At 43.6% G+C, this 24611-nt stretch overlaps 1 protein-coding gene across 9 annotated transcripts in view; it reads left to right on the top strand.

The window, feature by feature from the left end:
* Vrk1 (VRK serine/threonine kinase 1) overlaps positions 1 to 3221 on the top strand; it is a 78010-nt gene extending 74789 nt beyond the window's left edge. For 8 of the 9 annotated variants that reach the window (XM_069997619.1, XM_069997620.1, XM_069997615.1 and 5 more), the window contains one exon: positions 1823 to 2233. In XM_069997619.1, the coding sequence (XP_069853720.1) occupies positions 1823 to 1854 (32 nt within the window). In that variant the 3' untranslated portion in view covers positions 1855 to 2233. Of the gene's footprint in view, positions 1 to 1822; positions 2234 to 2267 lie in introns of those variants that run through there. The other variant, XM_069997614.1, reaches the window with a different exon arrangement.
* Positions 3222 to 24611: the final 21390 nt, after the last annotated feature.

Below are 24611 nucleotides of genomic sequence, written 5' to 3'. Positions count from 1 at the left end.
TTTAAAAATCAGAGAGGAATGTCACAGCCTTGTGTAGCTTATTTTTCAGCCATCAAATCTTCTGCACTAGTTTTATGATTGGACTCATCAGCAGTCGTAGTATTTTATGAACATGGCTATTTTAATCTAAAGAGACAAGACAGTAGTTTTTCTGGAAGCAACTGGCATTGATATTGGGAGAATGTTGGATTGATGCAGGCAGTGCAGTTTTTAGGGTACTTATCCCTGAGTATGTCCTAGGTCCACGTGTTTTCAGCACTTGGAATTACAGTGGGAAACATTCAGTCTAGATTTGGGAATAAACAGCAGTATTTAAGAGCAAAATGCCAAGTGAGGGGATTATGGTGCTATTTGAATTAGTGCTCTGTGTCATGTGTGGATAGCCTCGGTATTTGAAAGGCTGATACAGTAAGAAGATCTCTTCTTGACCTTGGTTTGTGATATCCCATGACACCAATCTAAAACACCATTTACAAAATTTTCTGTGCAGAATTAACTTCAAAATTCTCCAGATAAAATGCTAAAAATCCACTATGCTTATTTTTAATAGCTGTATCACAGAAATTAAAGAGAAACCTGATTGTTACGTCATCCATAGCATATGTTTTGAATGGCAGGAATTTAAAATTTGAACTGTTTCACAATTAAATTGAAACTATAACTTGGAAAAATAAAAAGAAATGTTCATTTTAAAACTGATCATCCAATTAAGTAACAATTTAAACCCACTATCAGAAAGCAACTAAAAAGTATTTAGTATTATACATATGTCAGTTGTGTGACGTGGTATGTGACTTTCACAGGAGAAATGCTGGCTCTTTGTTGTTCTTGTGTTTGTCACTTAACAGCCGGCCAGGATGCCCATTGCTGTGGTGCCCAGCTCCTTCCTGGAGAGAGAACCCAGCTCACAGCCACAGCTCAAGGGAGCAAAATGGCCACATTGGTGGGCCTGCACTAGGCAGTGTGGTCAGGCGGAGATGTATAGGTTGGGGGGGGGGGAGTTGAGTAGCCTCTTTGGTGAGGAAGAAACATCTCCCCACCCCCACACTGAGAATCCCTTAATAATTCCAACCCTGGAAAAGTTGGATAGGAGCTATTTATAGTAGCCTTAGACCAGGACCAGCTGTGATTTTCTAGTGAAAGAGACTTCCTTTTTAACATACCTCGGTGCTCTGATGCCTAGGACCCATTGCAACAATGAGATGTACAAGTCGTTATGTTGAAAAATGAACTTCACAACTTTAGCGGGGGCGGGGTGGTGGGCAGGGTGGGGGGAGATGGGAAGGGATGGGAAGGGGAAGCAAAGGAGGAGGCAACAATGCTTGATAAGAAATGTACTCATTATCTTGCCCATATAACCCCTCTGTATGGTATTTTCACAATAAAAAAAAATTCTAGAAAAAAAAGAAATAGGCTTTTAAAAAGCAGCTCATTTTAGAATAAAAGTACTTGCTTTTCATACCAAGTGTGACCTCAGTATCTCCCAAAGAATAAATGCTTGTAGCCACAGTTGATATTTGGCGCTAATGATTGAAATTTTTGTAGTAATGAAATTGAGGGAAGTAGTTCAGTAGCAGTGTATATTGGTGTTTTTACCAGTGGAAGAGCTAGCAGTTAAGGTTAGGAGTAGAGTTTGTTAGTTTATACTTTTGTGTATTAGAATAATAGACACAGTTTGCTAACAGTTTTAGGATTGTAACATGTTCCCATCAGTCAATTAGTGTCTTAAAATATTAATAACTGTCTAACAGTGTTTGTATTGCTGTTATCTTGCTTTTATCAATTAAATGATTGGTTATTTAAATTTCTTTGATTTTTCAAGGTTCAAGAACCAGAAAGAGAGTCCAGAAGTAACTCAAATGCTGGAAATCGACTTTTCTGCTTGTTTGACTTTTTCTCTTTTTCTATTTTGTTTTATTTCATGTGAGTTCTTGTGGGGTGGGAGTAATAATTAAATACCTGTTTTTTTGAAAACAAATTCTTTTATTAAAATGGATATTTTGTACAATTTATTGAGGACTAATTTATGAAATTGCAAAGTCTTAGATTGCTATTCTTTACCTTATCCCAGTATGTACATGGCTGAGATTTGAAGTATGTACAAGATTTTCCTAATCATTGTGCGTTTCTCAGAGTGGGTAGAAATGTTTGACAAGTCTTCACTGTTAAGGATATGCAACACTTTAAGGTCTCCTTGGCTCAATACAAATACATAATTTGTTGTGGCAATGAAGTTTGGTTTGTATTGATTTTGTTCTTCACCACAGCATTTGTTGAACATTCACTGATGAGACAGAAGCTTCAAAAAAGGGCCAGAATACACATCTGTGTGGAGAAAAGTTAGAGGACACGGGATCAAGAAAGTGTACCAGTTCTACAACAAGATGGGTGAGAAATTGTCAAGTGCAGTCACAGACTGTGCCAAGCCTGGCTTCTGTTAAGGAAGTTGTGTCCATGAGCTAGATTTGTACAGCTCTTGTTCACCGATTATTTGCTTACAAGTTTTGTTGTTGTAGCAAATGGTATTTGTATAGCAAAACAAACACTGTTGAGTTTTAGTGATTAGAAAATTTTAACATTTATGGGCAAGGTATATTTCTCAAAGTTTACTTTGTTAAAAAACTTGTCATTGAGGGCTGGGAAGGTGTCTTAGTGGTAGAGTGTTTGCCTTGCATGCATGAGGACCTGGGTTCGATTCCTCAGTACCACATAAGCAGGAAAAGCCAGAAGTGGCACTGTGGCTCAAGTGGTAGAGTGCTACCCTTGAGCAGAAGAATTGAGGGACAGTGCCAAGGCCCAGAGTTCAGGTCCTACAACCACCACCACCACCAACAAACAAGTTGGCATTGGACACCTTTTCACTTGGAGTGGTATTTAGATGTTTAGGAATTTTAAGATCCCCAACAGAGTTGGGGATGTAGCTTAGAGGTAGAGTGCTTTCCTAGTATGTGAGGCCTTGAGTTCAGTCCTTAACACTATTAAAAAATAATTATGTGGGGCTGGGAAGTGGTAGAGTGGTAGCCTTGTATGCATAAGGCCCTGGGTTCGATTCCTCAGCACCACATAGCAGAAAAAAGCCGGAAGTGGCGCTGTGGCTCAAGCAGTAGAGTGCTAGCCTTGAGCTGAAGAGCTGAGGGACAGTGCTCAGGCCCAGAGTTTAGGTCCCACGACCTGGGGGGAGAAATTTGTGTGTGTGTGTGTGTGTGTGTGTGTGTGTGTGTGTGTGTGTGTGTGTGTGTGTGTGTGTGTGTGTGTGTGTGTGTGTGTGTGTGTGTGTGTGTGTGTGTGTGTGTGTGTGTAAGAAAGAGAGTGAGAGAGAAAGAGAGAGAGAGAGTGTGTGTGTGTATGTGTGTATGTGTGTGGTGCTTAGGGCAAACCTGAAGTAGGTATTTCAGTGTTTTTTTTTTTTTAATTTTTGTTGTCCTTAAGTAGTTGTAGAAAGGAGCTGCCATTCAACAAAGCAATTTATGAATGCAGTGTGCCTTGATCAGTGGTACCCCTTTCAACATTCTCACCCGACCCTCCCAAAGTATTTCAGTTTTATAAGACAAATTGATTGGAGAACATACCGAGTAAATAATCATGTAAGTGGGCCATGGACATAGACATGTCCAAGGTTTTGAGAAATGGTGAAGATAGCACCAGTAATGAATTTTTGGCTCTCTGGTGGGAATATTTAGTTGTCATGTGAAATATTTTAGCACTGTAATGGTCATACAGTAAAAACGCAACTCAGATCTGCAGACTCAGATCTGCAGGCCTCCTGAAGACCTGCGAGCTTTGCATTTACAGAACAGAGAATTAGGTTTGGGCCAGAGACCCCTGATTCTTGAAGATTTGGATTTTCATACTCATCAGTGTTGTGTCCTAAGTTTATTTTTCACACCTAAATCAACTCTGGAGTTCTGTTTTAAATACATTGGTGCTTAAAATAGGATACAATGTGTGTGGTGTGTTTTGTATATATGCCTTAGCTTTTTTTAGTTTTCAAAACACAAAATATAGCAAAACCTGTTGGTTAAATATTAAGGAAACAAATATTTCCTCACATATTGTTTTAAACAAGTGCTGACATTTTCTCAAATGTTACTATATTGGCAAGGCTACAGAAATTAATGAAAAACTACTAGCCAGAAGTAGCCCATTTGATTTACCAGCTCTGCCCCTCATTCTGTGTGCTTTCCTTCCTGCGGCAACAGCCTTTATTTTTAAGACATGGTTAAGCAGCCTCCTTGTCATTCGAGATGTTTTGCCCTTTTAGTTTCATATTTCTTATTTTTATCTTGCCTTATTTTTTATTTTCTTTCCAGTCTTGAGTGGAGTGGATTTGCCATCTTCATTTCCCCTTGAGTCCAGCTTCCTGGCTCTGTGGTGTCTTAGGTGCCATTAGTCCTGTCCTTTGTTGCCATTCTGTTGAGGATTTTGTGGGGGCTTTATTGTCTGTTGAGGGTCAGCACCCATAGTGCCCTTTTGTCCTTCCCTCAAGAACATTCCAGTGTGTTCTCCATTTTCTGCAAAGCAGCTGATAAATCTTTGGTCCCCACCAAGCCCCAAAGTAAAATAGCTTCTCAGTGTTCTTTTAACGGTGGCTTGTTGAGATAAAACCCTGAGTTTTACTATTTTAAAACTGACTTTCAATTACTAAATTAAAGGTGCACATAAAGATCCAAATTACATAGCAAGAAATTAGTGGGGAAAATAGAAGTAATTTCTGTCTGCCTATGTATTACTGAGCATTTTGATGTTTAGTCTTTAGAGTTCCATTATTATTGTAGTAGACCCTTGGTGTCCACAGGCATACAGTTCCAGTCCCTGGAACTGCTCACCGTATTGTCGGAGCTCTGTGAATTTCCCGTTAACACTTCTGCCCTTGACAGCAAATCTCAGATTTTCACTTTATCTCTGTAATTAATCGCATTCACTTCTACCTTGCTTTGAAGGCACTGTTTGCTCTTTGGCAGGCAGATTTCCACAAAATTAAAGGTAGGGAATTCAGCAGAACACAAAATGATTTTAACACAACTGATGACTTTGCAGGACCTCACAGAATCTCTCATCAACCAAGCTGTGTAATGTGTCTTGGGAGTTAAAATTTTTGTTCTAAAAATTCATTCAAGCCAGGTGCCAGTGGCTCAGGCCTATAATCTTAACTACTCAGGAAGGAAGCTGAGATCTGAGCATCGCAATTTGAACCCAACCTGGCCAGGAAAGACTGTGAGACTCTGCTCTCCAGTTAACCAGCAAAAAAACTGTAAATGGAGTTGTGGCTCCAGTGGTAGAGCATTAGTCTTGAGCAGAAAAAGGTGAGGGACAGTGTTTAGGCCCTGAGTTTAAGCCCCAGGATCAGTGAGAAGCGCGCGCGTGCGCGCGCACGCACGCACGCACACACACACGCACACACACACACACACACACTATTTCATCTCCCTGATATCTCCCTCCCGCGCCCCCCCCCACCCCCCCAAGCTTGGTCCAAGCTAAGAATAAATCAACAAAGCAGGCTTTACCGTATTCTGATTAACAAATTTGATAATGTATGGTCATTATGGAAAATTTAGAATGCATAAGTCATACAAGCCACAGGCAGCCACTGCTAACCTTTTCATATTTTCTTCTTTTTTTCTCTATAGATTTAGTCTTTTTATTATTTAGTAAAACTTTATATTCTGCATTTTAAAGCTAACAGTATTTCTCATATTATTACAAATAATGTTGAATATAATTTTGTTTTCATGTTTTTTTTTCTTATGGATTTAGGGTATTTTCCTGTTTCCTTGTTTTCAGTCATAGCATAATTTTAATACTATTCTAAAACAAAAAGGAAATCCCTGGGTCCAAGACTGTGAAGTGGAAAGTTGCCAGATAGATTCATATTATGAGATTATTTTGCTGAAGCTTTACCGATTCACACCTTGCCCAATCAGTGGAAGTCCCTTGCTTGCCTCCTATCATCCTCTATGCTTTCTTACCCAGGTCTATGTGATGGATTAGAAGATGGACCTAGGAAGGGGGGAGGTATTAGGACTTGAGGGTGGAGTCCTGGTGAATGGGATTTTGTCAGAGCTCTAATGCATAGCCCTTGGCAATTCAGGCAAAGGCCCTCACAGGAGTGGCACCTGCCCTGCTGTGACCTTGGACTTGAGAACTGGGAGCATTTAAATGAGTCTGGTTGCTGTATTTTTGTTACAAAGCCCAAATAAAACATTGTTAATTTTGTTATTTGGTACTAGGGTAATTAAAAAAAAATTCTAGTAAACTTGGTCAACTCTTTGTTTGTAAACTAAGCATTCTCTTTTCTTTTTGGTGTATTGGTTCTGTTTATGGACTAATGACTGAAATCCTGTATTGTGTTTGGCTGACTTTTTCCTGATTATATGTTGTTGAATACTTTTTAATTTTCGTAAAAAGTTTAGTTTTTGTGTCTTTAGTCTGTTTAGTCTTTTCATTGTGATTTCTGCCACTGTTTTAAAATATTTTCTAACCAGAAATCAGAAATATTTACCGTGACTATTTTTAGGCTATCGTTTCAATGCTTCTGAACTGGCAATTAGCTTAGATGAATGTATATGTTGAGGAGAGGATCACTTTTTTTCCCCCTTCACACAGTTGACAGTATTCTAGTACCATTTGTTAAAATAAATTGATCTCCTCAATCTTCCTCCACCCTGGTTTGTGCTGTTTCTTTATTCCTAGAGTTCTTGTACCAGGTCTGTTTCTTGCTGTTTGATTTCATTGATCTGTCCTTAAAGCTATCAGCACTGATTTAACTAATGTCATTTACTTATTTTTAAAATTTATTTTCCAATTAACATTAAAAGAAATCAAGGCAAGGAAAAACTCACCTATCTCACCACCACCACTACCAAAGTCAGACTGTCCTTTGGCAATGTTACTCCATGCTACACTCCCACAGTCATGACAGTACCAAGTCCACTGGTTATTCTGTGAGTTCTTCATTCATTGTTCTCAGTGCCATGGGAGGAACAAGACAGACTGGAGGATCCTTGATGGAAAAGGGATCATTATATGAGTACACCTCTAAACTGTGTGCATAATCTTGAAAGTCTGCCCTTGGCTAGATGGTATTGACAGCTTTATCACTTGCGCAAAGTTACACAAATAAAATGCTCACTACCTCCACTATACTAAGGAAGTTACTGTCCACATAATGGTATGTTATTGTTATTATTACTACTACTTTGCAACTTTTGGATCACATTCCTGAATTTGGCTCACTGGGAAGTTAAACTTCTTCACTGAACTTCCTTCTCTTTTGTCATGAAGCACTATGTATAACTTCTATCAAGACCTTCTTAAGTTTGGTAGTTCTATATTTGTGGGGAGTATGAGTAGAGGTGATGCTTAAGGAAATCTAGAGGTACAGGGGCAGGAAGTTGGAGGAGTACATCCAGAATGCAGGGATGGGAGGAGGTACCTCTATATTCTGAAATCTGTTTCAGAGTGATCCTATCAGGTCAAGTGAGTATTTGGTAAAACTGGGCTACTGTTTTTTTTTTGTGTGTGTGTGTGTGTGTGTGTTTTTTTTTTTTTTTTTAAGAAAATTCTCAGGCTTTTCCTGTAAGGGACCAACATGAGTTAGGACTGAAAAGCGCAGATCATGCAGACATCCTGAGGGAGGTCCTGGGACAAAAATGTCACAGGGAATTCTCTTAGGTGCCCATGATGAGAGGAGAGTGGTAGTTTACTAGTTGGACTTGTGTAGGGGCTACTGGCCTCTGGCACTGGCACAGATACCAGAGAGCTGACTAGAGCCTCCTTTGCATTTTGGAGCTGGCTGTGGAGCTATGTCCCTAGGCAGTGTTTGAGAAGTGGCAGAGATACCTAGGACGGTTGGCATGCAGACAGGTGTATTCAGGAATCTTAAGACTCCATGTTCTAGACAATTTACATGCCTCCTCATCCTCTGTAACAGCTGTGAAACACCTCGACTTTATTCTCCTGGCATCTTTTATTTAACTTCCAGGTTGTGTTGCTAACATGAGTCAGTTCAGCCAGAGAAGCATGCTCATCATAATATGCTTAACATAATGTGGTTGCAAATTGTGCCTGCCCCCAAGTTTCAAATACAGTCATCCCTCACAGATATGTAAAAGCTTATAGCAAAGTTTTCTGGTGTGGGAGGGGGCCAGTAAGCTGAGCACTGGTAGACCACACCTACAGCTACTCAGGAGACTGAGAGCTGAGGATTGTGGTTAAAGCCAGACCGGGCAGGAAAGTCCAGTGAGACTCATCTCCAGTTAACTACCAGAAAGTCAGAAATGGGAGGAGTTGTTCAAAGTGATAGGGCACTAGCCTTGAGCAAATATTGCTAGGGGCAGTGCCCAGGCCCTGAGTCCAAGCCCCATGACTAAATAAATACAATTGTAATTTACCCTACTGTTGCAATTGAGAAAGGATTGTTAAGATGTTTCTTAAGATGTGCTTACAGCCACTGCAAACGTTACTGTTTTTCCTTTTTTCCTTTTCCAAAGGTTTAACTAAGCATTTGAAAAGCAGTTGTATTCCAGGTGCTGCTGTTCTGAAGGTATGTCTTCACTGCTGTGGCATGCAAAGTGTTCCTAACGAGAGATCAGAATGGTTTCCCAGGCTGGTCTGTTGTGGTAGAGGTCAGAGAACCACAGCCTGCAAAAACACAACTGGGAGGTCAGGGATCCCAGACACCTGCTGTTCCCAGTGCACTGTATGATGCACATGGAAAATGTTGGGAATCCAGCCCTGATCATCTCTGGTTGGTCTTTTAGTGACAAAATTGAGGGGAAATAGCAAACTTTAAAATGGGTGTTTTTTTTTCTTTTTCTTTTTTTTTTTTTGGGTGTTATTGTTGATATCCCTATTTGAATGTAAAGTCCCTTACACAAAAGAAGCATGCCGCCTTTAGACTGCATTTACTGCTTGCGATGACTCCAGTTGTGTGTAAATATTAGAAAACAGCGGGGTCCTGCATTCCAAGAATCACTTGAGCAGTGCCACGAAGACAAGTGTCCTTACTGGTACTGTAGTCATACTACCCAGCTCTCCTGCTGTTTCTAATCTGTGCGCACAGCCGTGAAAAAACTGGACTGACATTTACAGGCACAGCAGGGATACACTTGACTAGGGAATGTTAAAGACTCCAGTCCCTCCGATTCAAAGTGGCCACCACACGCGATAAATCTTCACAGGAGAGCCGAGGGCTGGGCTGCCCTCAGCTGATGCTGTAATGAGGGCATCTGTAATGAAGCAAAGGAGCAGAACATTGTCCCTCGAAGCTCAGCTTTTTAGCAGTCAGGTATTATTCAGACCTCTCTAAAGAAGAATGCGACTAAAGCGAAGGATTTTCCTGAGGCGATGTGCTTTTTGGAGGCTCTTTCTCCCACTATTCTTGTTCCTTAGTCCCCATTTGGATCTTGCAGGAATGTTTCTCAGTAAAAGAGCATTTACCTATCAACTTGGAATAAAGATATGAATTTCTCTGGAATCTGCCCTAATCTGCTGTGTGAAAGAGGGTCGGTTGCTTCCTGACTCCAGTTGGACAGACTTGCTTCCCTATTTTATGCCAGTGAGCTGCCAGATTTGTATGCCGTAATATTGGTAATGCAATTAGGTTTGCTGCACATTGTCTGGTTGACTTCTCACTTAAGAGTTTCTTTCCCTATGGGAATAAGACTAGACAGACTGCCATTTGCTATTACTAATTCTGCTTACCATTATCACTGGAGCTTTTTTTTTTTTTGTAATTAGCTATCTTAGTTGGCTCTTAAATTTTAATAGCCAATTGAAGCTACGTTTTAGCCAAGTTCCATATCTAAATTGCATTCAGTCCATTAACAAAGTTGGTTAAAAGGCTATTAAAACGAAAGCCAATATATGGTGGCTCACACATGCATCTTCACCATAGTAGCCGTGGCAGCCACCCCGAGTTCCTAAAAGAACTTTGTCTCCAGTGAAGTCGGCAGGGTTGGATCCAACTTCCCTGTGTCAAGGAGCGGAGGCTCACAAAGCATTGTGGATGCCAACATTAACACCCTAGCCTACCCTCCCCCATTTCTTTGATTCATGGTAATGGAGGGAGGAAGAAATAGGCATTTAATATTCTAGATTAAAATGGACAGTTTTTTGAAAAGTGAATAATTGAAATGATTTTTTTTTTCATTTTAGTTGATCAAAATTATTAGCAAAACCATCTGAGGCACCTTCTGGTAGGATTGTAGTCTTGTGGGTTCAGTCTGTAACACATTCTGCCAGACATTAAAGAAAAGAAAAATTGTAGCTGAGCCAGCACATAGATAGGCTCAGAGCACCTCTTGCCCACTGGATGGCTCCATTAGAACTATGGTTCAACTTAGACCTTTACTGGCATTCCCCACCCTTGGCAGGTTGGTTGGCCTAGCCCCTGTCGCGGAGACCTCCATCCTCCAAAGGGGATATGAAGTTGTTTTTCCCATTTTCAGAGAAACTCAGTTTCACCTTTTTTTTTTTTTTTTAAATAAAGAATTGGTGATACAGGTTGTCAAAAGAAATTTAGAGTGGTACTGGATAAGTTCAGGCTCATTTCATCTCAGTTGTTAGAACCCTGAAAATGAAAATGTGCCGAGAATCTAGAAGGCCATCTTCACTCTTGGGAGTGTTGCGAAGCAGTTCCCACTCCCTACGTTGCCAGGGCCATTTTGAAATGAATAGTTTTTCAGAAATAGAAAAAAAAATCCCATCTCAATAATGACCTTTTGTTTCTCCATTCAGAAGATACTAGATCTATCGTCATGTAATGTGAGGCGTGAGAGTGCGTTTGGGTGCTTCCTGCTCCTCTGCACTTAGCCCCTTATAGGTAGCTTCTTTCTTGCTCTAGAGCTGCCTCTGATGGCTCTGTGTTATCTATTGAGGTCCACGTAGAGAAGCCCACTGGTGCATTGCTGTATTTACGTCTTTCTGTGGTGTCTGGATCATTATATTCCATGGTAAACAGATTTAGTGGCCTCACAGTTCTATGCCATCATTCACCTCATTTCCTTCACTGGCCTCTCCTGAGGGCCATGCAGTGGTGAGGGGGTGAAAAGGTAGAGGACCAGATGTGCTGGAGAGGCTCTTTGTTTGGTACTGGAAGCTGAGGGAAAAGTGCAAAAGAGGTTATTTTACCCATTTAGATTCTGTGCAGTAAAATTAGTACACATTAAAAATGTATGTATAACTAATTGGCCTTTGATTAAAGTAGAATTGGCTTTCAAAATCAGGTCATAAACTCTTTTAAGAGGTCAGCTTGATAGCTTTGGTACAAGACTGAAGGCAGGAAAGGCCCTTTCTTGACTTCTTCCGAAGCTCCTACAGCTGGTGATGGATGTAGAGTGCGGTAGTCAATCCTCGCCTCCATTTCATCCATTTGTTTAAGGAAACTTGTTCTCTCAGGTGATAATTGTATGTGTGGCATTAAGGTAAGTGTTGAAATGTCTTAAAACTGAAGACCATAACTCCCTCAAGGAGTCTGGATAGAAAATAACACTATATTTTGTGCATTAAGAGCCAAAAGGAGCTGGGGATGTAGTTCAGTGGTGGTGTACTTGCCTAGCATGGATTTAATTCCCTAGCAACATTTTTTTTAAAAAGGGAAAAATAACTATCCCCCAACCTTGACAATCCCCCAACCTCAAGAAGTAATTTTTTTTTTTGGGGGGGTCAGTTATGGGTCTTGACCTCTGGGCCTGGGTGCTGTCCTTGAGCTCCTTACCTCTAGGTGAGCACTCTACCACTTGAGCCACAGCACCACTTCCAGTTTTCTGGTGGTTGACTGGAGAGAAGAGTCTCACGGACTTTCCTGCCCAGGCTGGCTTTGAACTGTGATGTTAGATGTCAGACTCTTGAGTAGCTAGGATTATAGGTGTGAGCCTCCTGCACCCAGCTCAAAAAGTAATTGAAAAAGACAAATGAACATTTTATGTATGTGTCAGTTTCCGATAGGAGTAAGTTCCTATTGTCCTATTTAACTTCCAGGGAAACAGGCTGAAAACAGCAGACGTTTCTTCCCTCAGTGTGAGGCCTCCTGTCCCATCTGCAGGCTTGCTTGCTTGCTCATCTTCACCATGAAGTCCTCTGAATCACTAGGGTCGGTAGGAGGGGCTTGGGACGGGATAGACTGCAGCCCACACGGGCCTGGGCATATGCAGGGTTCCAGCCAGTAAACCTCCCCCCCCCCCCCCCCCCCTCCAGCTTGTTCTACTATTGTTAGATTCCCTCACTTCCGGATCTTTCCGAGTTTGCCTATCTGGTGACACATCCTAAGGGAAAGAAAGTAATGAAAATGTCTTTGTTCTACCTTCTACCTTGTCTACTTGTCTGATTAACTGAAGTAGAGTTATGTATGTATAGCTTGAAAGTGGGTTTCCTTAAGAGTTTTGAAGGCATTGTATTACTGTCTTCTGGTTCTATCATTGCTGCTGAGCCAACTTGAAATCATAATTTCTGGGCTTTCTGCACATGGGCTGTATTTTTTTTCCTCTAATGTCCTCAATCTCATAAAGATAGGCTGCTGGGTTTCTATTTTCTTTTTTGGGGGGTCCGGTCATGGGGCCTGAACTCTGGGCCTGGGTGCTATCCCTCAGCTCTTCAGCTCAAGGCTAGCGCTCTACCACTTGAGCCACAGCGCCACTTCCAGCTTTTTTTTTTTTCTGCTTATGTGGTGCTGAGGAATCAAACCCAGGGCCTCATGCATGCAAGGCAAGCGCTCTACCACTGAGCCAACTACCCAGCTCTGGGTTTCTATTTTCTATGTCTCTTATTAATCAGAAAACAGGACCTGGGGATTTTGTGAAAGTCTTGACTATCTCTCCCCTTCCTGTTTTTCCCTTTGTTTTCCCCTTTCCTTTTCTTTCTCTCTCAGACCCATTATGCACCCTTTCTCTGTTTTTTCCTGAATTTCCAAACAACAATGAGATTTACATAATGGACTGTTTGAAAGTCATGTGTATAATTTTTTTTTTCCTTAAATCATCCTGGTCTTGGTTCACGGATACAGATTCTTCTTATAGCTTTAAGGATTTTAATTGTAATATGTCAAAGTGCCCTTGTTCCTCCATAGAAATTATGCCATTTATTTTGGCTTTGTATTTAATTGTAAATGGTTTTCTCAGCATCTAGGGTTTGGTGCCTGGCTGTTAGCATGTAAGACTGAGTGTTTAGGCAGGTGACGGGTAGGGCTTGTGTTTGGGGCTGTCATTGTCTTCCACTTGATGGGTGGGCCATTGTTAGAAGAATCAAGCTAATCTGTGACAAGTGCCAATGACTTGTGAGTGTAGTCTCAGAAGAAAGGACAGGGTTTGAGAACAGGAAAGGACAGTCATGAAACTAGCCACAGGAGCTCCTGGCACTTGAAAACTGTGGGGCCTCTGCTGAGCCTGTGAAACATACAACCTGTGTTTGGGTATTGGCACCCCTACACTTGAAGTTACATCTGTGGAGTGCCCACTGTTCCTGGCAGGCATTGTATGCATCCCCCTGGAGAAGACAGAGTGGGTTTTTATTCTGAGCTCAGAAAGGCAGAGGAAGTCTGTGCCACTGAGCTGTTGTGAAGATTTGAAGTGAGGGACAGGAGCTCTTCCATGCATGCACTTCCTTAGTTATCTTTCCTCTTGCATGGTCAGCTCATTCTTCCTGTCTCTTGCTGCCCAGTGGAGGTTCAGTTTGTGCAGGAATATACTGGTAAAGCAGAGTGTTTTTTTTGTTTTTTTTTGTTCAGTTGTGGGGCCTGAATTCTGGGCTTGGGCGCTGTCCCTCAGCTTTTTAGCTCAAGGTTAGTGCTCTCCCATTTGAGCCATAGCACCGCTTCTGGCTTTTTTTCTGCTTATGTGGTGCTGATGAATCGAGCTCAGGGCCTCATGCTTGCAAGGCAAGCACTCTACCACTGAACCATCTTCCCAGCCCCAGCAGGGTGTTTTTGGTTGTTTTTTTTTTTTAGAGACCCTTCTCCCATTGCATTGGTTTTGTCAAAAATTACTTGGACATACTTATAAATGAATCTTTCTGGGATTTCCATTCTGTGCAGCCATCCTTGTGCCAAAATCACAATTTTTTAAGTTTTCTAAATATTAAGCCTTAAGATTACACTGAGTACTCCCACTTTATTCCTTTTTTTTTCTTGTTAACAAATTTTTTTTAATTCCTTTTTTTTTTTTTTAAAGATTATTTTAGCCGCTTGAAAGCCTTTGCATTTGACATAAAGTTTAGAATAAGCTTGTTTGTGTCTATAAAAACCATGTAAGAATTTTGGTAGAAATGACATTAAAGCTTTAGAGAGAGTTGACATCTTTACCAGGTCGAGTCTTCTGACCTATGAACACAAAATATACCTGTGCCTTTATTTGGAGCTTGGATTTCTTTCACTTGGATTTTGTAAGTTTCAGTATGCAAGCCTGTATTTACTTTTCCGCTATATGCTTAAGTAATTTTCCTCATAGCAACTGTTAATTGTTGTTTTGTGGGTTTTATTTTTGTTTCCTTAGATTTGTTGTCAGTAAGAAGAAAGGCAGCTGAGTTGTATGTGTGTCGATCTTGCATTCCATGATACTCATGCATTCATTCATTATCAAATTGTAAGCTCATGAGTTGAATCCTTGTTGGGTAGATGAGATCTTAGCTCTGTAAACACTGTCCCTCCTCCACCATTCAGTACAATTGTGGGTAGTACAATTGTGGGTTTTGTTGTTGTTGTTGTTGTTGTGGTCATTGTGATTTTGGTGGTACTAGGGTTTAAGCTGAGGGCCTTAACTTTGTTTGAGTTACTTGCTTGGCTGGTGCTCTACCCTTTGAGCCATACCTCTAGTCTAGATTTTTGAGTTACCATCTCAACCTTCCAAGTACCTAAGATTATAGGTATGAGTTGAAATTGTTTTTTTTTTTTTTTTTTTTTTTGGGTCCAGTTGTGGGGTCTGAACTCTGGGCCTGGGCACTGTTCCTCAGCTCTTCAGCTCAAGGCTAGCGCTCTACCACTTGAGCCACAGCGCCACTTCCAGCTTTTTTTTTTTTTTTTTTTTTTTTTTGCTTATGTGGTACTGAGGAATTGAACCCAGGGCCTCATGCATGCAAGGCAAGCACTCTACCTCTGAGCCACCTTCCCAGCCCTGAAATTGTTTTTTGTAAATCTTATTGTTTGAAAAACCATCTTTGATTTATTGTTTTATGTTTATTAGATAGCTTGGCTGGGTATAGAAACCAAGGACGGAAATTACTTTTCAGGTTTTTTTAAGGTATGGTGCCACTCCCTGTTTTCTGGCATTTAATGTTGCCAAGGGAAAGTCTAATGCATTCTAGTTTCCTCTTGTTCTGAAGCTTGTAGGCACTGCTTTGTATTCTGATACCGTAGTATTTCCTATCGGTGTCCTTTGGTGAGGCCTATCATTTGTAGTTTCAGAAACCAAATTATTTGTTAAATCATAAAAGATAGGTATTCATAGTAAGACCCTTTCTCGAAAAATAAAGAACAGATTTTTATTTAGAGGGCTTAGGATCCAGTAGAGGAGCAAGGACTAGAAATGTATGATTACAGTAATTTCTGGCTGTGACAAACACATGAATAGAAAATTTAAAAAAATGAGGAGTTCTTGGGCTATTGGTGCTATATTTAGATACCCAGGGAAGATCAGGAGAGCCGAGGCTGAAAGGCAGGTGTGGGGAGACATAGCCACTGGGGCAGGGGTGGGTGGGCAGAGAATGACAGCGCCAGACAGTCAGGGGCAAATGGGAAGTCTGAGCTCAGCCTGCAGGAGGACTGGAGAGAACCATAGTTGAGTGTGGTGACTGAGGATGGAGTGGCTAGAAAGGGGGTGTGAGAGAGCCTAGAAGCTGTGTTACTGGGGCTACAGAAAGGGACCAGAGGCCCTTGGAATACAGTCCTCAGAGTGATAGGCCCCATTGTGCACTTTTCAGAGATCCCCTAGCTACTCTGCAGGATGGGCTGCCAGGTGGCAGGGGCCACCCAGGAGGGGTTCTTCGTAGTGTGTGGACCAGAACCCTGTGCTTTCAGTTCTGGGAGGCTGAGTTACTTCCTCCCTCCAGAGGCTCTGCTGTGTGTTCCTAGAGCTCTTAGCAGTTACGTGTTGGACCTCTGACCCTTCTCCTCCTACACATGAGAGACAAGCGCTCTACCACTGAGCTTTATTTTTAGAGGGTGTTTTTATTCATTCTACCCTTCAAATTTTTCATAGGCATTTAAAAGCAAAAATACAAAAAAAAAAAAACAAAAAAAAAAAACAACTCTGAGGCAGTTGAGTCATGCTGGGTCCAGTGTTCCTCTCCTGCCTTTCTAGAGGAAAGGAGTCCTGAGCTGCTGAGGGGAGGGGCAGGGGGCTGTCCTCACCATCTCCTTTGCTATGTAGGTAGGTTTAGCTCGTCCATCCTTCGATCTTTAAAAACAAACAAGAAAAATGCGCCACGCTTATTAGATATGTTGGCAGATGGGAGGATTCCAGAAATGTTTACCTGTTTATTTTAGTTTTCCTAACAACAGAGACTTCCTGTAGGCAAGTTCGACGCTCATGAGACGTGTAGTATGGGGAGGATTAGTCAGATGCTCCACAAGCTGCAAGTGTCCAGGCACTGACCTCCACACACCAGGGACTGCTAGAACTACTGGTGTTGGCAGCAGACACATTGCCAGGACTTGTGAATGGCCATTGAACAAATGAGAAGCGCCAGAGACCTGAAACGGACAAGATGATGCATGTCTTCAAGTGTCATTGCCCTTCCAGGTCGTGGAATCATTTAACGAGATGACGCCAAGCCCAGTCTTGCCTTTTCTTCAAGCCATGTGTTTCTTTTCCCTCCCTCTCTTGCACATTTACTTTGCTAGTTCTTTGGAGAATAAACACAGGGCACCTCTGTTTAAACAAGGCCTTGGCCCTGGGGCAAGTATAGACACTGCACGCCATGCCAAGTGGGCCTCAGAGGGTCACCGACTGCCCTCTGTGCCTCTCTGTCCCCTCCGCCCTTTGGTGTATGAGGAGGCATGTGAGGCAGGCTTTGCGTGCTTTTGCAGTCAGGTTGTCGAGGCAGCGGAGTCGATGGTTTTTCTGTTGGCCAGTCAGTGTCCCTTAGCAATCTGGCAAGGAATCTTTCATCCTGTTCTTTGTAGTCTTGAACCAGGCACCGTGTCAAGATGAGGAAAACAGGAAATGAAATGAATCTGCTAGGCATCCATGTGAAGGGAGAACCATCAATTACCTGAGAATCGGCAGGAGACATTGGCCTGGCAGCAGATGGCTTCGAGAAGCGCAGCAGGCTGGAGCTCAGCCTGCCTGGGGGTGATGGCCAGGTGGAGGCTGGCCGGCTTGCTCATTGTGCTCAGCACCCATGGCCCCCCACATCCCGGTGCCCTCATTTGCACAAATCTGGCAGGATGGACATGCTTGGGAATGAGGTCAGCGTGGAGGAGGAGGAGAAACCATTACAGAGGAAATAACAAGCGGATGGTGTAGTCTAGAGGGGAGGAGGTGATCCCCAGAGCAGGGAGATCAGTGTATGTGTCTGGAAGTCTGTCATGTGAAAGGAGAACACGACGTTTCTGAGTCGCTAGAGAAGGCAGAAGTAGGGTAGAAGGCCCAGTGAGGTGTAGAAGGTAAAAGCAGATGGCCCAACATGGAGAAGTGACTGATAGCACTTTCATTCCAAACGGATCCAGCAGACCCGCGAGGCTCCTGGGAACTTCGAGTGGAGAGTGCTAAATTCATGGGGGTGAAATTCTTATATTAGAACAACATCTTTCTGTATTCTAGCTGCTGTGGTGTTTTTGTGTGTTGTTTCATTTTATCTTCATAACAACCCAGGCAAAATAAGGTACTGTGATTTTCCTGGAATCTTGGGCCGAAAGAGATCATGTGATTTTCCCAGGCCGCCCAGTTAATGAGCTCCTGTACAGCAGCATCCAAGCTAACCCTCCTTACTCTTACCCGGCAGCCACAGTCACTGGGCAGCTTGATACCATGCTCAGCTCTTGCATATCCCAAATATCTTCAACCTCGATTCTGTCAGCATGGGCTAAGTCATACTGTGACAAGTGAGCCCCCATTCCTCAGGGGCTTGAAAATCACAAAGATGATGCTGTCATGGTAGATATATGTCATACATAGTGAACATAACACCAAGGGTGAACCCTAACGTTAACCATAGACTTTGGGTGATAATAATGTCAACGGAGCATTAGTAATTGTAACATTGTTAGGGTATTGATGGCAAGAAGGCTAGAGCCTTGTAAGGTTGAGGCTCCTGGGAGTAGATGGGAAATTTCTGTATCAGCCTTTCAATTTTGCTGTGACCCTAAAACTGCTCCAGAAGTAAAACAATGCCAAGAACTCACAAGGGTTGATATATTTATTATACTAAAATACAATGTTATGTATTATATGTCAGTAGGACACACAGCACAATGCTAGGGACAAGTAGTTTTCATCTGCTTGCAAGGAGGGGCATTTCTGTCCTGTGTTACCAGAAATCCTCTTTGCAGGCTTCTATGAGGAGAGTGGAGAACACACACACACACACACACACACACACACACACACACACACACACACACACACACACACACACACACACACACACACACACACACACACACACACACACACACTGAGGAGAGTGGAGAACACACACACACACACACACACACACACACACACACACACACACACACACACACACACACACACACACACACACACACACACACACACACACCTTCTCTCCCTCTCTCCCTCCCTACCCCCTCCCTCTCTCTTCCCCCCTCTACCCACTTAGCATGTTGCCTCAAGTATTGCTGGATGAAGGATGATGGGATCAGAAGCAAGACAGCAGTGTCAGAACCCAGGCATTACCTTTTCCTGGCACTGGCCACAGCCTAACGGTGAAAGGCTAAATATGTACTTGTAAAGAATGGTTTGACCAGGCTGGGAATGTGGCTTAGTGGTAGAGTGCTTGCCTAGCATGCATGAAGCCCTGGGTTCAATTCCTTTCTACCACATAAACAGAAAAGGCCAGAGGTGGTGCTGTGACTCAAGGGGTAGGAGTGGTATCCTTGAGCAAAAGCTCAGGACAGTGCCCAGGCCCTGAATTCAAGCCCCAGGACTGACAAAAAGGAAAAAACAAAAAAACATAAACCTAATTTTGGGGGCTGGGAAGGTGGCTCAATGGTAGAGCACTTGCTTTGCATGCCTGAGGACCTGGGTTCAATTCCTCAGCACCACATAAGCAAAAAGAAAAAAAAGCCGGAAGTGGTGCTGTGGCTAAAGTGGTAGAGCACTAGCCTTGAGCTGAAGAGCTGAGGGACAGCGCCCAGGCCCAGAGTTCAGGCCCCACGACGGAACCCCCCCCAAAAAAATTTTTAAAAATAAAGAATGGCTTGATCATTACAGACCTCTCCTGGAATTCTCCAGTTGGCTTCTGTATATGGTGGCAATGAAGTAATAGCCAAAACTGGTAGATCTGGGCCAAGCTCTCATTTTGAGATGAGGAAACAGGCCAAGTGACTAGGTATAAGGCAGAGAGTTAGTGAAGTCGTCCTAGGCTAGCTTGCAAGTGTGCCTCACCGGAAGCCACCTGGTCTTAGGTTGGGTCCCTGGGGCTTGCAGTGGAAAGGAGCCTTGTGTCCAGGAAAGGGCCCACAGAACCAACTATCCAGGAAGCAGGACCATGGGCCAAGTTCAAGTCCGCTGAAGTTGTAAGAAAAAAAAAAAGGCCTCAGCCAATTTCTGAAGTGCTGGAGCTAGTATGACCTTCTGGCCCAGTCCTGAGTGCATGCTGAGCACCTTGTGGGCCTGTCATTGTTGGGCTGCTGGACAAGGCCATTCTCTTGCTGAGAGCAGGTCTTGGAGGGTAACTGTGTATGGTTGGTGCCCAGTCCTGCAGTGACTGGGCAGCTTACCAGTGACATTAGAAATCCCTCTGAGCTCCATCTCAGCAAGTCTGAGGCTCTTCTCACCTCAAGGATGGCCACAGATGCCCAGGTATGCTGGATCTGTCCTGCAAGTTCCCAGTGTGAAGGTGAGTTACGATCACGTGTCTAGAGTGGGGATAGGTGAGATTCCCAGACTCATCCTGAGAATCAGAGGTGTGTGCCTCTCCTCCCTTCCCGTACAGTCTGGGTGGGAGGCTCACTCCCTGAATCCTACCAGTGGTGCCTTGACAGTGAACGTGGGTCATGCCCTTCCTCTTACACGCTCCATAGCCCTTTCAACTCCAGACCTACCCTGCCGTCTGGTCCCTATGGCTTGCTCTTCCTTGCTTCCATTTCACCCTGGGAAACACTAAGGTTACCAGCACCTCAAAGAGGCCTGGTAAGTGGATAGCAAAGAGAAGGATGAAAGTTTAGCAAAGGTCCAGTGAATAGATCTTTATTTCCACACCTGTGTCTGTCTTAGGCCCTTGGCTGCTTTATGTTGTCTAACATTATTCCCTTTGTGAAATCTTTTCCTTTCTGGGGCCAGAAGTTTATTGTCTTAGGAGATTAGTCAAATGGAAACCAGTGTCATAGCTTACCCGATGGCTCTCATAAGAAACTTCTCTTGGATAATGTGCTTTTTTGGGAAGAGTTCTGGCTGTTAGATTTCCCTCTCTGGGGAAATGGGAGTATTAGAAATTAGGAAAACAGTATCAAGTTACCACAAGGCTAAGAAATTCCAATGAATGCAAAATACTGGATGAGATTTGCCTTACCCGTGGATGAGCGAGCTGAAGTAAGCAACCTTCTTGCAAGGCCTCAAGAGTCAAAACGTTTTGCTCCTCCGTAGTCACAGATGGCTCCTTCCTGAGCAGGTAAGGGAGTGCGCCTGGCAGAGGCCCTTGCTCCGGTGACCGGCGTCCAGTTGTTGAGTAGCTGTCTGCTCTGCTCTGCTGCCCTTTTGGTGATGCAGCTCTTATTTGGGGACTTCTTCCCAGATCAGAAAATAATTGGTACTGGTTTAATAAACCCTGTCTACCTGAATAAGTGACCCTAGATATCTTCTAGTGTGTGTGTGTGCATTGGAGTGCAGAGATGGAATTTCTACAGTCTCTTCAAGTGGTTGATTTTGTGTCTTCTGTAAGCGTTCCTTCCTGTGACCCCAAGACCCTCATTTTGCTATTCAGAACGCCTATTGACTCCCTCTGCCTCCTTGGAAGCTTATTACCTTGGCTTGAGGGATCTCTCTAACGTCACCTAACTTCTAGAACAAAGGCATAGGCTCAGTGACTGATTCCCAGTGCACCCTGGGACTGTGGAAAGAGATTCAAGGAAGTTCTCTCTGGTCTGCCCATGACACACTATATCCTGAGCTGCTGGCTGCTCTTCAGATGAACTGCTCTGTCTGGCTGCCCATGTCTTTGCACATGGCACTACCAGTACTGAACTGAATCGACCACTCAAGAACCAGGACCAGGCATCACTTCTTGGAAGCCAGTCCTGACCTCCTCAGTCTGACTTAGAATAACCCTTCCATTTGCTTCCTGCTTCCTGTGTACAAGCTACTGCTTTTAGAACTGTGTGTGTGTTGTGGTTTTCCCCCCAAGCACATAGAAACCCTGGGATAGTTATAGTCTTCCATCTTGGTTCTTGATGCTCAGTGCCTAGACCAGCCTATAAGGGTCACTTCATAAATGATTTTTTTTTTTTTTTTGTCAGTCATGGGTCTTGAACTCTGGGCCTGGGCGCTGTCCCTCAGCTCTTCATCTCAAAGCCAGCACTCTACCACTTGAACTACAGTGCCACTTCCAGTTTTCTGGTGGTTTATTGGAGATAAGAATCTCATGGACTTTCCTGCCCGGGCTGGCTTTGAGCTGTGATCCTCAGATCTCGGCCCCCTGAGTACCCAGGATTATAGGCGTGAGACACCAATACCCGGCTCACAAATGATTTTCTGAGGACAATGGAATAAATGAATTATGAAGTGAGTCTTATTTTTCTAGAGTATTTATTTATTTTTCTTTTGTGGTGCTGTAGATCAAACCCAGGCCCTAGACATCCTAACCTGTGCTCTCTCACTGAGCTACATCTACAGTTATGAAATGATTTTTGTTGTTGTTGTTTTTTTGGTTGGTCATGGGGCCTGAACTCTGGGCCTGGGTGCTGTCCCTCAGCTCTTCAGCTCAAGGCTAGCGCTCTACCACCTGAGCCACAGCGCCACTTCTGGCTTTTTTTCCCCCCCTGCTTATGTGGTGCTGAGAATGGAACCCAGGGCCTCATGCATGCAAGGCAAGCGCTCTATGACTGAGCTACCTTCCCAGCCCTATGAAATGATTTTTAAAGAAGACTTATATTACTTCAAAAGAGATTTGATCTTGAAATGATAAGGAACCCATATTTGCAGAGTTGGGGCCATAGAGATTAGATCCCAAGCAAAATGAAGAGAGATGGTAGAGAACGTGGTCGTTGCCTATCTTATTTCAAAATCTGACTGAATAGACGGAAGTCAATAGAATTTAATTCATTCAAATAACGCACTATGTATGCTTCAAACCTAATTTATACTTTTTGAGTCTTCATAATGGAAATTCAATGACAAAGGATAAGAAACAGTGGTTTGTCACATTACTTAAGTATGAAATGAATACAGAGATTCAAATCTTGATGTTTTCATGCTCTTTTTAGAGACTGCTTGATATGAAGTAAGGGGGCAGTGGAGGGGCGGGGAGGGCGTATGGAATTGAGGTGTTTTCTCTATGGTTGGAGTCAGCCTGCAGTTTGATGGGCCTGAGCTGCTCTGAGATGTGTCCTCATATCCAGCCCGAGTTTTTGCTGCCCAGAGGAGTAGCACACGCCCTTCCATAGCATCTCGGTAATTAGGCAATTTTTATGTACGAAGTGCTTTATAACACCACACCTCCGTCATTCTGACCTTTCCTTCACTTACCTGCAGCATGTGGTATTTTGGGAAGTGACTTTTCTTGGTGAGTGACAGTTCCCATGGAAAGCATGGTGCCCTGGTGGGCCCTGGGAGCAGGACCCCAGACCTCGCTGTGGTACCTCTGTCTATAATTCCCAGCCTAGAAATGCCAGTCCTTCCCTCCGATGCCCTGGCGGCTCTGGGGTTTCGCTTTCAATAGTTCACAGCATGTAATTGTGGGAGCTGAGGTGGGCATCGGAGAGAGCTGCCATTTCCTTCTTGGGGTGATGCTGCTGGGCTGGGGGTGCATGCAGTCTCAGGAGGGGATGGTGGGTGGACAAGGCCCCTGCCTGCGTGGAAGGGGGGGTGGCTTGTGACTCACGCGCCGGCCTTGCAGCTGCCCTTTGTTCTTGTTACCTGTCCAGAATCAGAATCATGCTCCTTCTTAAAAAGCATTTTGTGAACCTTTAAAATGGGAAATGCTCTGTGATTATGTATGTAGTATGGCTTTTAACTGATAATCAGACTTTCGAAGACATGTTCTGCTTCCTATCTTAACAGTGTATTTGTCTGCCAAAGTAACCAAAGCTTCTCCTACTCTTCCTTGTCCCTAAGCCAAATTTTGGGCTCCTCTCTCTGGCCTAGTACTGTGGGAACTTGATACTGAATTAAGCATGTTTAGATGCAGGGGTGGAGACAGGGCCAGCTTCAAATCCCACCTTCATGGTGGCACCTGACACCTGCCCAGAGTGACCCCGTTGGCACCAGCAGCTGCCTTCGTGAGTTGTGAATTCCTTCCCCAATCAGGGCTGGGGACACAAAGATAGTGGAAGGCAGGGGAGGGGTAGACAGGAGTGAGGGAGGCAGGGGTGAGGTATACTCTCTTCCCGCAAGAGCACATTGCTTGCGCATACACAGTACAGTGGCCATCATCAACCTTCAAGGGTAGCTAATGCTTGGAAATAGTTCCAATTCTTTGGAGCCAAATCTAGCCACCAAATGGATAGTCGTGCTGAGGAATGTAGCACTTGGGATCAAAAGCAATGTATTGCTATAAAAGCAAAGCCATTATATAGCTTTCAAATGGACTCCAGTGGCAATTCTAACAAGAATCCAAACGAGGTTGGAGCACTGACAGCCCCAGTGAAATGGCTGTGTGGTTTCCCAGAAGGACATAATGTGTGTTACTGAGTTGGACAACCACAGCACAGAGCCATGGATGTCATGTGAAGGTCACGTGGATGGGGGTCAGTTCCAATTCAGCCATGCCCTTGGCATGTGAGGCCTGAAAACCTGTGGGGGGCACTCTTGCTCATTGCTCTAATGGGACCAGCTTGGCTGCATGCCCCAACCATGGGTGGACTTCTAGGCATCCTTCAAGAACCCCAAATTGACTTTCATCTCCTCTGTCCCTATGGAGAGGAGAGTTGCCATCCTCTCTGCCCCATTTTTGTGTGTGAGTAAATCTCTATTACGTGGATTTCCCCACTGAATTGTCATAATTTGCTCTTTATCTCCCCTCAATCATCCCCACCATATCCTGAGATCTTGAAGGCAGGGGCACCTTATTTATGTCTATTTCCCAATGTGTGAGAGCTGTGGAAGTACGCTGAGGTATGAATTCTGGGAATAATAGATCCAACATTTGATGACCTTCAGTTTCCCACTGATCACTTGTCCTAAACCCACAAGGTTGTGTAAAATGGGAGAACGGGTGGAGACCGAGCAGTCACACAGCTGTACAATGTCCACACAGACAGCACCGCGAATCCTGTCCAG

The sequence above is a fragment of the Dipodomys merriami genome, unplaced genomic scaffold, assembly GCF_024711535.1.
Source record: "Dipodomys merriami isolate MVZ:Mamm:240054 unplaced genomic scaffold, mDipMer1.0.p SCAF_50, whole genome shotgun sequence".
Classification (NCBI taxonomy): Eukaryota; Metazoa; Chordata; class Mammalia; order Rodentia; family Heteromyidae; genus Dipodomys; species Dipodomys merriami.
Note: the sequence above shows the minus strand (reverse complement) of the source record. Positions and strands in the feature narration are given on the sequence as shown.